We start from the raw sequence: 17241 nt of genomic DNA, 5'->3' as shown, positions 1-17241 counted from the left end.
TGGACTGACTGTGCATTTTGACAGTTGAAAGTATTCATCATAAGTGTCTCAATGGTACCATTGCTGCTGAATTGGTATTTTCAACATTAAGGCACAAGGTTGCTTGCTTAAATTAAATCCTAACTTCAATTACACCTTCTATTGCATCCCCACAATCTCTCTCCCACATTGCAACTGTGGATCTTCCCTACCGCAAAGAGTAAACTAATCAACTTCTTGGCATGTATCCATTGGTCCGTAACGATTTGATTTTCCTTCCTCCCCAATAGCAGTGTGCCTGGTCTCTGTCTTTAATAGCACACAACTATTTTTGCTTAATTCTATGTGAATTAATATGGATACACTGCACTAAAACAAGGACTAGGTTTTACCTAGTGATGTACTAACTATTGAGGCTTTGTTATAACTTATCCTTTATGCATTGAAGTTAATAGACATAAAAGATTCTGGATTGCTACACCTTGTGAATATTTGATTTCTACTTTCACAGAAGAGCTGAGAGATAGTTGATGATAACAAGGGAAGAAAAATCAAAATGACAACTAAGTTGGATCATTTAGCTGAAAACAATTCATAACTAGAGTATTATAGTATGTTGTGAACAAGGATTGATGTTTTGATCGCAATGCTCCTTAGTTCCCTATCTTTCTTAAAAAGAATCATTTACTAGTCTGTCATTGTGCTTGAATTGATGGGTTGTGGAGCTGCAAATTTTTGTTCTTTTCAGAGCAAGATGCAAGTTGACCAGCAGGAGGAACCAGCTCATGGTGATGGTAATCTCCCTCCAGGGTCAGCAGAGGGTCAGAAAAATGAAATTGATGAAATGGAGGTAATTTTTTAAATTTAGCTTTTTGCTGTGATTTTTTTCCATTTACTGTCCTTTTAAGAATTATCACTGTAATTATTGAAGGATCAATGGACTCTTCGCACCTTACATTATGATGAGAAATCTCCAGTACTTTAATTGCTTACATTGCAATTTAAGAAAATTCCTTATAACAAGTGAATGGCCACTTTTATCACTTTGAACATGATGGTAAGCCTTCTTGAGCCACATAGTCTATGATATAAATAAGTCCACAACACTTGGATAGGGAGAAGGCATATATTTTCTAAATCGAGAAGTGTCAGTTAGGGATTTAATCTGCAAGTTCCCTATGCACCTCCTGCCAAAGCTGCCCTGTATTATCTCAGTGCATCTTGTTATGGATGTTGCACAGTGCAGCCGTGGGATGCTAATACTAGTGGAATGGAGAGAAAGAAATGCTAATGTAGTGGGCTGCTTTGTCCAGAATGGTGTTGAACAATTGCTACAGTAGTTGCAAGGTGAGACTATTTCAGCATTTCCCTAAATTGTGATTTTTCAAATGGTAGATCATACTTATGGAGCCTCCTTAACTTGTTTGTGGATGGTGGTAGACAGTCAATAATTGATTGCTTAACTTTGATAGTGTGTTATGTCTACTGTTTTGGTGTGGCTTTGGTCTGTACTTTAATTGCACTCAATTGGCTTCTTACTCTTAGAAATACCTGGTGTTGCTCCCAGCATGCTCCCCTACACTACCCAGTATGCCAAGGTTGATCCAATGGCTTGATGGTAATAATGTAATATCCCTGGCCATGAAATTGCAAACTGAAATGCAATGCTGCTGTCTATAGCCACAGACCCTTCTGAATGTCCAGTTATGCGCTGCTAAATCTTTTGGATTGATCCTATTTTGCATGGTGGTGGTGCTGCGCAACTTGGTTCTCAATGTGAAGTCAGGGTTTCTCATTACAATAACTATGCTTTATCTGGGATGCAGTTGTGATTGGTGGATTGGTGAAGGTGTGATTGAATAGTGCTTTTCCTTTTTGGTTCTTTGAAAATCTGTAGATACACTGTTAACAGTATTCTTCAGGAGTTTGCTAACTTGGTCGCAACAGTGCTACTGAGGCCACTCTTGGTGATGGAATGTTGAAGAACCCCATCCAGGATACATGCTGTGTTCTTAACATTTTTTCCATGCTGCTCAACATGGAGTACTGATTCACTTGCTGAAAGAAGTTGATAGTTAGTAGAATATTATCTTGCTCACTTTTTATCAAAATTTCACACCATGTCACAACGTTTAGGAACAGGTAAACAAAATCTGGTGAAATAAGTTGTTGCTAAGGAGACATGATAAAGCATTAGGGTAGTCGAAAGAGACAATTTCTAGAAAATAGGGTTGGGGCAGCAGAATGCATGAATACCAGCAGTGCGGCAAAGAAAATTCGGAATGTGCATAATGACAAATGGAGAAAAAGTAAAATTTTCCTTGGGCTGTAGGCATTGTTTTTTCTAAACTGTTCGTTGTCATGCAGCAAATCAAAGGCAGTGCACCGGTTATTCACATATGTATTTCTGTAAGATGCTAGTCAATATAATGCATTGCAATGAACAAGTCATGCATAGTAAAGGAAATTGAGGCTTTAGACTAAAGGAGACGAGAGATAGGTGGGATAACATTAAAGACAAAAATAATTACTTTAACGTTTTGTGGTGATATTGGTGCATAATTTGTCCCTGTACATTACCAACTTCTCTCAACGCTCCTTTCCTTCCATATCCTCCACCTATAAATCCATATTTTTCTCTTTGTCCATACCTTTCTTTGACAGCTTGGGGCTGAATGAAGAAGTGGTAGACCATGGTGTCCAATGACATCCTCCGATTTTCCTGTTTACTGATCATTTCACTAGCTGCAATGCATGGTTCATTCAACAATGCATGCAACAAATCTGGCCGTACGATCACCACTAACAAAACTTGTTGTATTGTACCAACTTGTACGTGGAAGGCCACCTCTTGATTGCAATGTTTCAGGCCATGATTAGAATCTGTCAGCAATAGATAAGTTCATTTATCAAACAATTTCTCTTATGTTGACAATCAGATCCATGCAAGAATTCAGTGCAATTCTTGAACAGACTTTGAACATCAAAAGTCTTTTACGTAATTAGTTCTGCCCAAGTGGCTGTACTCCCACAATACTTGGACTGTGTACCATCATCCCGCAAAGAAACTTGACCACTTTCACTTGAGCTGCCTTCTGAAGTTTCTGAAGAATCGGAAGAAGATAGTTGAACAAAATAACAGGCATTCAAATGCTCACCTAAACTGGCATGCCAAGCACCCATACATATTGAGACTCTCGTGCCTGAGTTGGAATTTCATGTTGCCAGAATGCCTGACATTTGCTAAGCAAAAAAAATTCCATACTAAGCTTGAGTCTGGGGTTCATGTTCATGTTGTTCAGATGTGCTACAAAAACACTTTTAAAGGTTTCACTTAGGTTTGATAGACACAATCAAATAAACTGTGCAATTTCCTTCAAAATCAAGTGCTTATCCAAGGCAGAGAAAAATAAGGTGTGAAAATTGTAAGCTAGTAACTCACTCAGAACTTGCCTGCACTGCTCGATCCTATTCGAGGAGGAACCCACTAAGAATGCATTGCCTTTAGCAGTCATTTGCATACCCACCAGAAACCTACCATGGTGAACATCTTCACCATGAACGATGAACAAGACCACCAAGTCCATTTTGCCCTGGTCACTACCTTTTCCTCCTGCATTAATCACTTTTTTTCCCCTTCCCTATCCACTGTGCTCTCATCATTGAGGGTGTAATTACAGTAGGAAATGTTAGAAATGTGTAGAATTAAGAATTTAAAGTGAACAGAAAAAGTTGACTTTTTATATATATATTCTGGATGGTCATATCAAAACATGATCAGAAATGGGGAATGAATTATGTCCACAAAGCTAAGTCTACTAAATACTTCCTCCAGAGGCACATTTAAGAACTAAGAGCATGTGAAATAGGAGTGAGGAGTAGACCAGACAGTTCCTCAGGTCTTTACCATTTGATCCTCCATTCACAACTCACTTTTCTGTTCCCTTCTTATTTTTGGACAATCTGAATCAAGAGATATGTGTCCATTTCAACCTTGAGCATCAACACCCTCTGAGAATTCTAAAGACTCTCAACCCTTTGAGTGAAGAAATTCTACTCAATCCTAAATGATCAACCCTATCTCAACTCTTCCTATTTCCCTCCCTCCCTCCCTCCCCCCTCCTATCTTCCTCCCCCCTCCTATCTTCCTCCTCATCGTTGCTTTTCAAGCTCTTTAAATATAACGTTATGAAAGATTGCTTCATCCAATCAACATAAAATTGATTTCTTGTTCTTTTTCTTTTAGACTGGCGAAACTGCTTCCAAGGAAGATAAAAATAGAGACCAGCCTCCTCAGGCAAAAAAAGCGAAGGTCAAAACAAAGACTGTGGACCTACCCATAGAGAATAATCTGCAATGGCAGTTGGATCAGCAGCTGCTGAACCTATTCATTGAAACTGAGGTAGGAAATACTCTTGAGCAAAGGTTGTTATAATATAGCTACTAAGAGCTAAATATATAACTTGTCGAACAGTTGCTTAATAGTGCAAGACTTGATTATTGATAACAAACATGCTGCCGAAGTTCTTCGCTGGGAAAGTATGGGGCCTATTAGAGACACAAGAGTTAGTGTGTGTGTGTGTGTGGAGGCAAAGGCAGTGGGTGAGATCCTAACTGAATATTTCCCCTCTGTATTCACAAAGGCGAAAGACATTGTAGCTGAAGATTCCAGTTGGGATGGTGAGTTTCCAGAGCATCTTAAAATTTAAGAGGATGAAGTATTAGATGTTTCCACAGCATAAAGGTACATAAATCCCCAGGGCCTGATAAGATACATCACAGGCTGCTATGGGAGGCAAAGGAAGAGGTGGCTGCAACCCTGGTGGGGATGTTTAATGATTCACTGGCTACAAATGAAGTGCCAAATAACTGGAGGATAGCTAACGTTCCCTTGTTCAAGAAGACAGCAGGGTTAGGTCCTTGGAAAAATTGAAGGGCAGAATCAGTCGACGCTTGGAAAGACAGGAATTGATCTGGGGTTGTCACAATGATTGCCGGATGGAGAGGCTGAGAGATTTTTAACTGAGTCTTTTGAAAAGGTGATTGCTGTTGAAAATCTGTCATGAGAGAGTGGATAGGTCAGGTTTGTTTTCCTTGGAGCAGAGGAGGCTAAGGAGAGATCTGATTGAAGTACTCAAAATTGAGACACATCGATAGGGTAGACAGTGAGTGTCTTTTTCCCCATGGCAGACTTGCCTAAGACCGGAGGGTGCAAGTTTAAGTTGAGAAGTAAGTAATTTGGAGGGGAACTAATGAAAACATCTTTCATCCAGAGGGTGGTGGTAAGATGGAATGTACTGCCTGTGAGGTTGGAGGCAGGTACTCTTGCAACATTCAAACATATGGACAAGCATTTCAAATGCCAGGATGTGGTACGTTATTGGGGTTGTGAGCACTTCGAATGCTCCATTTAATGGCCTTGGAATCAGCACAATTTCAAAATTTTCAGACTGCACCAAGTTGGAAGGTGTAGTTAATACAAAAGAAAGCAGCAAAATACAAGAGATTAATTAAGTTACAGACCTAGAATGTAAGTAGCCAATGCAAGTGGTATTGATAATGAAAATTATCAATTATCAGCTGCGGACTAAGATTTCGGTGCACAGAAAGCTAAGGGAAAAGATCCAAATTATGAATAGTAATAGACAGTAAGAGCAATTTGTTGAATGCAAATAACTGTGCATCTCTCAAATGCAGTTGAGAAAACAAAAGTAGGAAGTCGATTCTCGTCTCTCTTTCGTAAACATATGTGGAAATGTTTAAAGGCAGGTGGTTCTTTTTCGTAGAAAAGAGAAGGCTGAGGTTTCACTTCACAGATCTTTTAATAAAAGGGCTGATAGAGTAGTGACAATAAATGTACATGGAAAAGCAAAATTTGGATGACGGAAAACAGAAATCACTAGAAATGTTCAGCAGATCTGGCAGCATGTGGTAGGAGAAAGTTCACATTTAAACTCATTGAGCCGCCTTCGAAGCCAAAATGAAAGTTCCATTTGCAGTATTGTATCTCTGTAAATATAAAAACAAGCTTAAAAAAAATCAGCAACTATTACAGTGTAATCGCCAAGCACTCAGTTAAGAATATTTTGTTCCCATTGTTTGGTCTTTAAAGCTTTACCAAATTAGATTGGAAGCTAAAAGGCAGGACAAGCAAAATAGTACACTCAGGATTGCTACTGGTGCCACGGGCAAGTGAGGTTCGGAACAGAGAGCAAGTGTAGCTGAGCACGTGGCTGCAGTGCTGGTGTAGGAGGGAGGGCTTCAGATATATGGATCATTGGGACACCTTCTGTGGAAGATGGGACCTGTACAAGAAGGATGGGTTGCACTCTAACTGGAGGGATACCAATATCCTGTGCGGGAGGTTTGCTAAATCTTTTCAGGAGGATTTAAACTAATTTGGCAGGGGATGGGAACCGGAGCTATGGATCAGAGGATGGGGTAGCTGGTGAATAGGTAAATACAGCATGCAAAACGTCTGTGAGGAAGGATGGACAGTTGATACGGCAAATTTGCAGTCAGTGAGATGGTTTGAAGTGTGAGCATGGATCAGTACTTGGAGCTACAATGTTGTGGCCATTATGGAAACTTGGACATCACGGGTGGGAATGGTTGTTGGATGTTCTGGGGTTTACGTGTTTCAAAAGGAATAGCGGGGGAGGTAAATGAGGTGGGGGAGTGGCATTGCTAATCAGGGATAGTATCACAGCTGCAGAAAGGGAGGTCATTGAGGAGGGCTTGTCTGCTGAGGCATTATGGGTCGAGGTGAGAAACTGGAAAGGAGCAGTCACTTTATTGGGTTTTTTTAATAGAACCCCCAATAGCAACAGAGACATGGTGGGGCAGATTTTGGAAAGGTGCAAAAATAACAAGATTGTTGTCATGGGTGACTTCAACTTTCCTAATATTGATTGGAACCACCTCAATAGTTTGGATGGAGTAGACCTTTGTCAGCTGTGTCCATGAAGGATTCCTGACTCAGTATGTAGATAGGCTGAGTAGAGGAGAGTCCATATTAGATTTGGTGCTTAGCAATGATGTCAGGTCGATATCCGATCTCTGTGGGAGAGCATTTTGGTGATAGTGATCACAACTCCCTGACCTTTACTGAAGTCATAGAGAGGGGTAGGAGCAGATGGTATGGGAAAGTATTTAATTGGGAGAGGGAGAATTACAATGCTATTAGGCAGGAACTGTGGACTATAAATTTGAGAACAGATATTCTCAGGAAAATGTGCAACAGAAATGTGGAGGTTATTTAGGGAGCACTTGGAGTGCTGAATAGGTTTGTCCCACTGTGGCAAGGAACGAAAGGAATCTTAAGTGATGTGATGTGGAACATCTAGTCAAGAGGAAGAAGAAAGCTTAAGTTTGAGGAAACAAGGATAAGAAAGGGTTCTAGAGGGTTACAACGTAGCCAGGAAGAGACTGAAGAATGGATTTAGCTAGAAGAGGGCATGAAAAAGCCTTAGCAGATAGGATTAAGGAAAACCCCAAGGCATTCTACACTTGCGTGATGCACAAGAGGATGGCCAGAGTGAGGGTAGGGTAAATCAGTGATAGTGGAGGGAACTTGTGCCTGGAGTCGGAAGAGGTAGGAGAGGTTCTTAATGAATACTTTGCTTCATTTTGAAATTTTGAAAAAACATGATGATAGACCAGTCTCCTGGAGCAGGTAGGATATACCCAAGGTTACTATGGGAAGGAAGGGAAAAATATTATGCCTTTGGCAATGATCTTTGCATCGTCACTGTCCACTGGAGTTGTACGAGTTGATTGCAGGGTGGCAACTATTATTTCCTTCAAGATAGGGAATAGTGATAATCCTGGGAGTTACAGGGCTGTCTGTCTTATGTTGGCAAATTATTGGAGAGGATTCTGAGAGGCAGGGTTTACAATTAATTAGAAAAGCATAGCTTGATTAGAGATAGTCAGCATGGATTTGAGAGGGGCAGGTCCTGCCTCACAGGCTTTATTGAATTCTGTGAGGATGTGGCAAAACACATTGACAAAGGTAGAGTAGTGGATGTGGTGTATATGGATTTAAGCAAGGCATTTGATAAAATTCTTCATGGTAGGCTCATTCAGACAATAAGGAGACATGCCATACATGAGAAATTGGCTGGATACAGAATTGGCTGGTCAATAGAAACCAGGGTGGTAGTTGATGGAAAGCATTCAGCCTGGAGCTTGGTGACCAGTGGTGTTCCACAGGGATCTATTCTGGAATGTCTGCTCTTTGTGATTTCTTTTAGAAATGACTTGAATGTGGAAATGGCAGGTTGGTTTGACAATGACACAAAGGATGGTGGAGTTGTGGATAGTGTGGAGGGCTGTTCTAGGTTAATAGGGGACATTGACAGAATGCAGAGCTGGGCTGAGAAGTGGCAGATGGAGTTCAGCCTGGAAAAGTGTGAAGTGATTCATTTTGGAAGTCTAGTTTGAAAGCAGATTACAGGGTTAAAGACAGGATTCTTGGCAGTGTGGAGGAGTAGCGGGATCTTGGGATTCATGCCCATAGATCCCTCAAAATTGCCTCCCAAGGTGAAAAGTAAAATCTGACTTTAGCTAGATTGTAAAGAAGAAAACAATCTAAGTTGCATTTTTTTGTCTTTTGGTTTGAGTTGTTCATTTAAGAATAACTTCTTCAAGAATTCAGCGTTTTATAAATAGAGATTTAAATGTAGCAGTTAGGAAAGGTAAATTAACACATTTTCCACAATCAGCCTTTCATCTTTGTTACAAGAGTAAACTTGGTGTTCTATTCATTGAATGGGACAGAAGTAAGTAGAATAGTTACTGTGGAATTCCACCAGTTGAACCATAAATAACCTTTCTGATTCTTGGAGAATGGTCATTTATACTGACAAGTAAAATATATCTCTTTCTGCATTACTTGTAAGCTTAAAGTTTTCTTTAGTAACTTTACAGATCATCTCATCAGGATGAATGTTAAATATTAAAGCAAACTTTTTTTTTCTCTTGATCCACATCAAGTGTATGGATTTGATGTTTCTACCAATTTCCCATAAATATATTTTTAAACTCAGACCATACAGAGGACTCAATACTTTGCCACTGTAAATGCACACATTTCTGGCCTTCAGTATTGATTCGCACCTTTGCAGTTTGGCACGAACTCAATTCCTGAAGTTAACCTTTTTGGAATTCAGCATCATTTCCATTTAGTTGTTTTAATCCTTCATCAATGGTTAAGAAATTAGCTGAACAGAGTTTGCCATCTTTCCTCTGTCCCTTCTCTCCCTCCCCCTTTTTCTGTCTGCTTCCTCCTGAAGTGTCTTAGGAATGTAATTTTTGTCTTTAACTTTGTCAATGTGTCATGCAATTATGAAATGTTGAAGTATTTTAATCAGTAATGCTTCCATTTAGGGTAAAATGATTATGCAAGATAAACTTGAAAAAGAAAGAAATGATGCAAAGAATGCCTTGGAGGAATATGTGTATGAAAGTAGAGACAAACTCTGTGGAATCTATGAAAAGTTTGTCAGTGAAGAGGTAAGTATTTGATTCTGTACCAGTTTTATTTGCATAATGAGGAATACAATTGCAGGGTTCTGAAACAATATCTTGATACAATTAGCTATCCTTGGGTTCCAGGAAGGAGCTGAGACAAAGCTGATTGGAGGCATTAATGAGAATAAGTTATAATAAGTAACATAATAGAAATGATTAGCAAGTATTTTGAGGTTTTTTCATTTGTTTTGCTATGCGCCATATTGGCCTTCAATGCTGTGAACTTTTTCAGCAAAAACCATTTGTACTGTTTTACATTACAATCTTGTTTTCCTATTTTGGAAGCAACTAACGTTAAGGGGAAAAATTTCCTAATAACATGGAGAAAATATCCATAATTTGTCTGCATTATTTAGGTATCTTACAGGTTTGTCTCACTGTTGCTTAACTTGATTGTGCTGTGTTTTGCCCTTTGGTTAAGAAATTTGCTATGTTTAAGGATTTAATTACATAGCCATTTGGGTGTGAGCAGTGAGGGATTCACTGCACTGGCAGAATCATGCTAACACATATGGTTCCATTATAATAAATCCTACTCAACAGGGAGCTAATTTTCCTTTTTTTAAAAAGTCAGAATTTAGGCAGCACTGTTTTACATTTAATTACAAATCTTCTCTTGACTAGAGATTCATGAAGTGTGGTACAATGTGAAGTGGACTAGATTGGGTTGGGATATCTGGTCGGCATGGACAGGTTAGACCGAAGGGTCTGTTTCCATGCTGTACATCTCTATGACTATGACTCTATTTAAAGGTGGACACAGAATTTTTGTTCTGAGGATTATAGAACTTTAGAACTCTTTGCCAGAGCAGTTAAGCCAAAGTCACCGTATATTTTCAAGACAAAAGATGGTTAGATTCTTGAATGACAAGAGAGTTAAAGGCTATTGTGGGTAAATCACAATGTGAAGTTATGGCCAGAATCAAATCAGCCACGATTTTATTGAACAGTAGAGCAGGTTTAAGTATCCAAATGAACTATTCTTACCCCTAATTTGTATGTTTGTTGCCACAGATTTAGAAATCAATTTTTTTTTTTAAAAAAGGTGCCTTTTCAATTGAAAGCATTTGCCTACAATCCAGAAAAGCAAGCAAATAAACCATCACAAAGAATCTCACACATTTATCTCGTACGTGAACCCAACCATACATCACTTCCTGTGATGCTGATCATACCCTATCTGATGTCCTTAACATGTTTCATACACCTTCTGCATTCAGCTGATGTGACCCATCAAATGACCCATTAGGTGAGTCTTTAAGTGATTTAGAACATGATTCCTCTCTCCATGCTTTTCTATGTTTGGTAAGCTTATAGATTCTAGCATGGAGAGAGGAATCATGTTCTAAATCACTTAAAGACTCACCTAATGGGTCATTTGATGGGTCACATCAGCTGAATGCAGAAGGTGTATGAAACATTTTAAGGACATCAGATAGGGTATGATCAGCATCACAGGAAGTGATGTATGGTTGGGTTCACGTACGAGATAAATGTGAGAGAGTCTTTGTGATGGTTTATTTGCTTGCTTTTCTGGATTGTAGGCAAATGCTTTCAATTGAAAAGGCACCTTTTTTAAAAAAAAATTGATTTCTAAATCTGTGGCAACAAACATACAAATTAGGGGTAAGAACAGTTCATTTGGATACTTAAACCTGCTCTACTGTTCAATAAAATCGTGGCTGATTTGATTCTGGCCATAACTTCACATTGTGATTTACCCACAATAGCCTTTAACTCTCTTGTCATTCAAGAATCTAACCATCTTTTGTCTTGAAAATATACGGTGACTTTGGCTTAACTGCTCTGGCAAAGAGTTCTAAAGTTCTATAATCCTCAGAACAAAAATTCTGTGTCCACCTTTAAATAGAGTCATAGTCAGAGATGTACAGCATGGAAACAGACCCTTTGGTCTAACCCAATCTAGTCCCACCTGCCAGCACCTAGCCCATATCCCTCCAAACCCTTTCTATTGATATACCCATCCAGTTGCCTCTTAAATGTTGCAATTGCACCAGCCTCCACCACTTTCTCTGGCAGCTCATTCCATACACGTACCACACTCTGCGTGAAAAGGTTCCCCTTAGGTCTCTTTTATGTCTTTCCCCTCTCACCCTAAACCTATGCCCTCTAGTTCTGGACTCCCCGATCCCAGGGAAAAGACTTTGCCTATTTACCCTATTCATGCCCCTCATAATTTTGTAAACCTCTAAGGTCACCCCTCAGCTTCCAATGCTCCAGGGAAAACAGCCCCAGCCTATTCAGCCTCCCCTTATAGCTCAAATTTTCCAACCCTGGCAACATCCTTGTCAATCTTTTCTGAACCCTTTCAAGCTTTACAACATCTTTCCGATAGGAAGGAGACCAGAATTGCACGCAATATTCCAACAGCGACCTAACCAGTGTCCTGTACAGCCGCAACATGACCTCCCAACTCCTGTACTCAATACTCTGACCAATAAAAGAAACCAAATGCCTTCTTCATTATCCTATCTACCTGCAACTCCACTTTCAAGGAGCTATGAACCTGCACTCCAAGGTCTTTGTTCAGCAACACACTCTAGGACCTTACCATTAAGTGTATAAGTCCTGCTAAGATTTGCTTTCCCAAAATGCAGCACCTCGCATTTATCTGAATTAAACTCCATCTGCCACTTCTCTGCCCATTGGCCCATCTGATCAAGATCCTGTTGTAATCTGAGGTATCCCTCTTCGCTGTCCACGACACCTCCAATTTTGGTGTCATCTGCAAACTTACTAACTGTACCTCTTATGCTAGTATCCAAATCATTTATGTAAATGATAAAAAGTAGAGGACCCAGCACCGATCCTTGTGGCACTCCACTGGTCACAGGCCTCCAGTCTGAAAAACAACCCTCCACCACCACCCTCTGTCTTCTACCTTTGAGCCAGTTCTGTATCCAAATGGCTAGTTCTCCCTGTATGCCATGAGATCTAACCCTGCTAACTAATCTCCCATGGGGGACCTTGTTGAACACCTTACTGAAGTCCATATAGATCATATCTACTGCTCTGCCCTCATCAATCCTCTTTGTTACTTCAAAAAACTCAATCAAGTTTGTGAGACATGATTTCCCACGCACAAAGCCATGTTGACTATCCCTAATCGGTCCTTGCCTTTCCAAATACATGTACATCCTATCCCTCAGGATTCCCTCCAACAACTTGCCCATCACCGAGGTCAGTCTCACTGGTCTATAGTTCCCTGGCTTGTCCTTACTGCCCTTCTTAAACAGTGGCACCACGTTTGCCAATCTCCAGTCTTCCGGCACCTCACCTGTGACTATTAATGATACAAATATCTCAGCAAGAGGCCCAGCAATCACTTTCTGTAGTGTTCCACAGAGTTCTCGGGTACATCTGATCAGGTCCTTCATATGTTGAAATACTGTCCCAGCTCTTATTGCTTCAATGAGAGGAAACATCCTTTCAGATCCTCACAACATCTCAGACTGAAGAGTCTTTGAACTCAATGTTAATTTTTTTATCTCTCTACAGATACTGCCAGTCATAGTTTCACCAGCCTTTTCTGTTTCTGTTTCTTGAGGTCAAGTCTGGTTCAGTTAGATGGCCTTTATTCTTAACTCCTGTGGATACTGCTCAACCTATCCAACCACTTCCTCTAAGATAAACCCTCCCATTCCAGAAAGTTTCTCTGAGCTGCCAGTGCAATCATGTATTTTCTTAAATAAATGGGTCAAAATGGACACTACCTTACATGTAATCTCACCAATGGTAGCAAAAGATCACTACTTGCATTTTCCATTTCCCTTGCAATAAATGACTACTTTCCTTTTGTTAATAATTGCTGTACCTCAATACTAATTTGTGACTTCATGTTTGAGATCTCTCGTTTCTCTCTGCTTCCAAGATCTACAATCCTGCTCTATTTAAATAATATGGTGTTTTTCTATTCATCCTGTCAAGATGGACAAGTTCAGATTTTCTCAAGTTATGCTGTATCTCCCAAGTCCTTGCATACTCTCATAATCTATTTATATTCCTTTGCCCCTTGTATCCTGTTCACAACTTTAGTATGCAATCTTTGCATCATGATCACATGTCACAACTGCATTTTGTGTTCCTTCATCCTAGTCATTGGGAAAAATTATAAATATTTGAGGACCCTGCATTGATTCCTGTGGTACTGTGAAAATGAAGATTTTTCTTTTAATCTTAATGCTTTTTATCTCTTAAATTGGAATGGAGAAATGACAATGACAGTGTTATACTGGATCATTCATAAATTTATATAAACCTTAGGTTTAATAAAAATTCTTTGCTTTTGGAGCTGCAACTTTTTTCCGAAAAACTACCTTCCATGACAATTTCCTTTTTGCTTCCAGGCACTCTGATCATGATTAAATGCAAATACTTCTGCAGGCATAGTTTCATCATAGCTGTGCTGTGGTTTTGACAATGCCTTAGTCTGTGAACAGGGGCATCATTCTTAACTGGGAGAAAGTGAGGACTGCAGATGCTGGAGATGAGAATCAAAAAGTGTGGTATTGGAAAAGCACAGCCAGTCGAGCAGCATCTGAGAAGCAGGAGAGTCGATGTTTCAAGTGTAAGCTTTTCATCAGGAATGAAGAGCCAAACACTTTATTCATCCACTAGAATTAAAATACAACAAAAGGAGGAATTGGAGTAACTTTACTGGAAAAATTAGCAGAATAATAGATACAGTAGCTATTACTAATTAACTCTTTAAATATGGTAGCATCTCATAAATATACCCTTGGCAAAAGACAAATTCAGAAAACAGACTCTCTCATGCAGCTCCTGTAGCAGGCAGAGAACACCCAGCTTTAACTAGCTGTAACTGAGAAAGGTGGGAAAGAATACCTTCCACTTCTTCAACACCCCAACAGCAACTGCTGAAAGCTGAAGTAAAGATCCTGGTTCTGTGGGCATTTAACAACACCCATTCAGGTTGTTTCTATTCCTCAACATTTTTTCAAAAAAGCCCTAAAGCCTCACGAGCTGTTTATTCTAGTGTTTGGCATCTCTGCCTTGAAACCTTTCTTCAAAAACATAAGACAAAATAGCTTCTTAAAGCCATAGTATCATAGTTTAAAACAAAATATTGACTTAGCCAAACTGGCAATACACTTGACTCCTATCCATTGGAAATTAGTCATATCATATGACAGCTCAATTATGGCACATTGCTACATTTCCCAAAGTACAGTTGTGTTACTGGCAGGCATTTGATTCTGCTCCTAGCCACTGTGACTGTGGCCAATAAACTGCATCTTTGCGGGTGTTTATCAATGCTGTTGCTTCTTCAGCTGAATGAGACAAATGGAGATCACTTTGAATTACCAACTCATTTGGCCTCTAAAAGAATGGTAACTCCAAAAGGTACCTTTTTAAAACTAATCTTGCACTGCAGCATTACATATTTTATATTCATTCATGGTATTTAGGCAAGTCATGGTGTCAGGATGAATAAACTTAAAGTTGACAATAGTAAAATTCTAAACCATGTGGATCTGCTACCAAATGCAGGCCATGTGAACTTAATGTTTGTAGCTGCTTATTTCCAAAATTAAAACTTGAAATAAAAATAGTTTCAACTGCAGATTACCAAAATTAATTTGTTTTATGTGTAAAATATGCGAACAACTGATATCAGACATGTCGATCTTTGAATTAAGAGGTCCACTCAGCTGAATATAAAGCTTTCTTTTTACTCTTAGGAACAAAGTAAATTAAGCATCCTGCTAGAAGACACTGAAAACTGGTTGTACGAAGATGGTGAAGATCAAGGGAAACAAGTATATATAGATAAATTGACTGAGTTAAAGGTAAATGTGCAAAGCTTAGTCACTCATTTCCAGTTATATGCAATGCATATACATTTATTGAACATGGATGGAAACTGTTTAGTATTCCTGAAGCTAAAGCTATTACTCCATGCTGTACATTTTTAGAGTAGGATTTCTGTGATGCTGGTAAAGCATTGTTTTCCATTGTTGTCACTAATCACTGTTTATGCCATGCATTAATTTCTGATTAACTTAGTGTACCATCACATGCAAGGGTGTAAGGTATTACAAAACAATGACAACAGTAACCAGACAGTTGCAAAAGGTAGTGAGTAGAAAAAGGGCTTCAAGAATTCAGTTTCTCCATTCATCTCAAATAATGAGACATTTAACTGCAAGGTGCAGGGACCTGTGAACATTAATTTTAGATTATCAGTGTTACCTCCCTCACTATTTTATGGTTGAAGTGTCACAGGTGCCATGTGTGTATTTTTGAGATTGACTGTTGGAAGTCCAACTGCCCAAAATCTATAATTTTGCAGGCAGTGAGTCGCTATAGCTATATTGCTTTCTTCAGAGATACTTGTGACTAACCTTGTGAACATGGGCAGAATGGTACTCTTGATTCAAGTTCCTATTGCACTTGTCTTTGCCGAGTATTGTTTTTGGTTAGAGGAAAAAAAAAATGACATGCTGGATTCCAAGGTAGACTGGACGAACACAGCAAGCCAAGCAGCATCAGGAGGTGGAGAAGTCAACGTTTCAGGTGTAACCCTTCAGGACTAGGGGGTTGGTGTATGGGGAGGTGCAGATAAAGGAGGTGGGGATGGTGCAGGGTGATGAAGTGGGGATAGGTGAACACAGGTGGAGGGTACGACCTGGTTGGTTGGTTGGTGGGTGGGAGGAATGAATCTGGTTGATGACTGGAAGGAAGGGTCAATAAGAGAAGGGCTGGGAAGGGAATCAGAAGTTGGGAATGCAAGTAATTTGAAATTGGAGAACTCAAATGTTGAGTCTTCTGGGCTGTGGGCTGTCCAGGTGGCACATGAAATGTTGTTCCTCCAATTTGTGGTCTTTATTCGTTGTGGCAATGGAGGCCAAGGATGGTCATCTTGGAAAGGGAGTGGGAAGGGGAATTAAAATGGGTGACCTAGGTGGTTAGGTCAACTCCTTCGGGCCTGGATGAGATGATCAGCGAAATGTTCTCTTAGTTTACGTTTGGTCTCCTTGATGTAGAGAAGACCACACTGGGAGCACTGGATACAGTAAACTAGGTTGGAGGAGAGGCAGGTGAACCTCTGTCTCATCTGGAAGGACTGTTTGGGGCCCTGGATGGAGGTGGGGGATGTGGTGTGCCAGCAAGTTTTGCATCTTTTCTAGTTGCAGGGGAAGGTACCTGGGGGAGTAGAGGGGTTGGTTTGGAAAATGGCACAAACCAAGGATTGGCAAACGGAAAGGTCCTTGCGGAAGATGGGGTCTAGTTGGACTTGATAAAAGTGTTTAAGGACGATGCATTGGACACAGACTGGTGAGGTGGTAGGTGCGGATAAGCAGTCCATTGTATAAAATGGCTGATGTTGGGCTATTCAAAGGAACGCGAGGTCAACGCATGCCGAATCTATTTTAACATAGGCAATAGATATGTTAAAATAGATTCTGCATGCATTGACCTCTCGTTCCTTTGAATAGCCTCATTGTGATATTGCTGTTCAAATTTGTCACATTATTATATTTCCCAAAGTACAGGTATCTGCTAACAGGCATGTGGCTAAGTAGACATTAGGCTTGTGCTGCCTACCTACCTCTGACTGTAGTTAACTAACCATGTATCTCAGGTGTTAGTGGGAGAAAGTGAGGACTGCAGATGCTGAAGATCAGAGTCGAGAGTGTGGTGCTAGAAAAAGCTCAACTGGTCAGGCAGCATCCGAGGAGCAGG

General features: G+C 39.9%; 1 protein-coding gene across 1 annotated transcript in view; it reads left to right on the top strand.

Moving 5' to 3' along the window:
* LOC140491983 (heat shock 70 kDa protein 4-like) overlaps positions 1–17241 on the top strand; it is a 71648-nt gene that overhangs the window by 47115 nt on the left and 7292 nt on the right. The window contains exons 13-16 of the mRNA XM_072590546.1: positions 728–829; positions 4226–4381; positions 9370–9495; positions 15237–15344. Coding sequence (XP_072446647.1) covers positions 728–829; positions 4226–4381; positions 9370–9495; positions 15237–15344 — 492 coding nt within the window. The remainder of the gene's footprint in view (positions 1–727; positions 830–4225; positions 4382–9369; positions 9496–15236; positions 15345–17241) is intronic.

This window comes from Chiloscyllium punctatum, chromosome 20 (genome assembly GCF_047496795.1).
Source record: "Chiloscyllium punctatum isolate Juve2018m chromosome 20, sChiPun1.3, whole genome shotgun sequence".
In the NCBI taxonomy this organism is placed as follows: Eukaryota; Metazoa; Chordata; class Chondrichthyes; order Orectolobiformes; family Hemiscylliidae; genus Chiloscyllium; species Chiloscyllium punctatum.
This window is presented reverse-complemented; position numbering and strand designations above follow the sequence as displayed.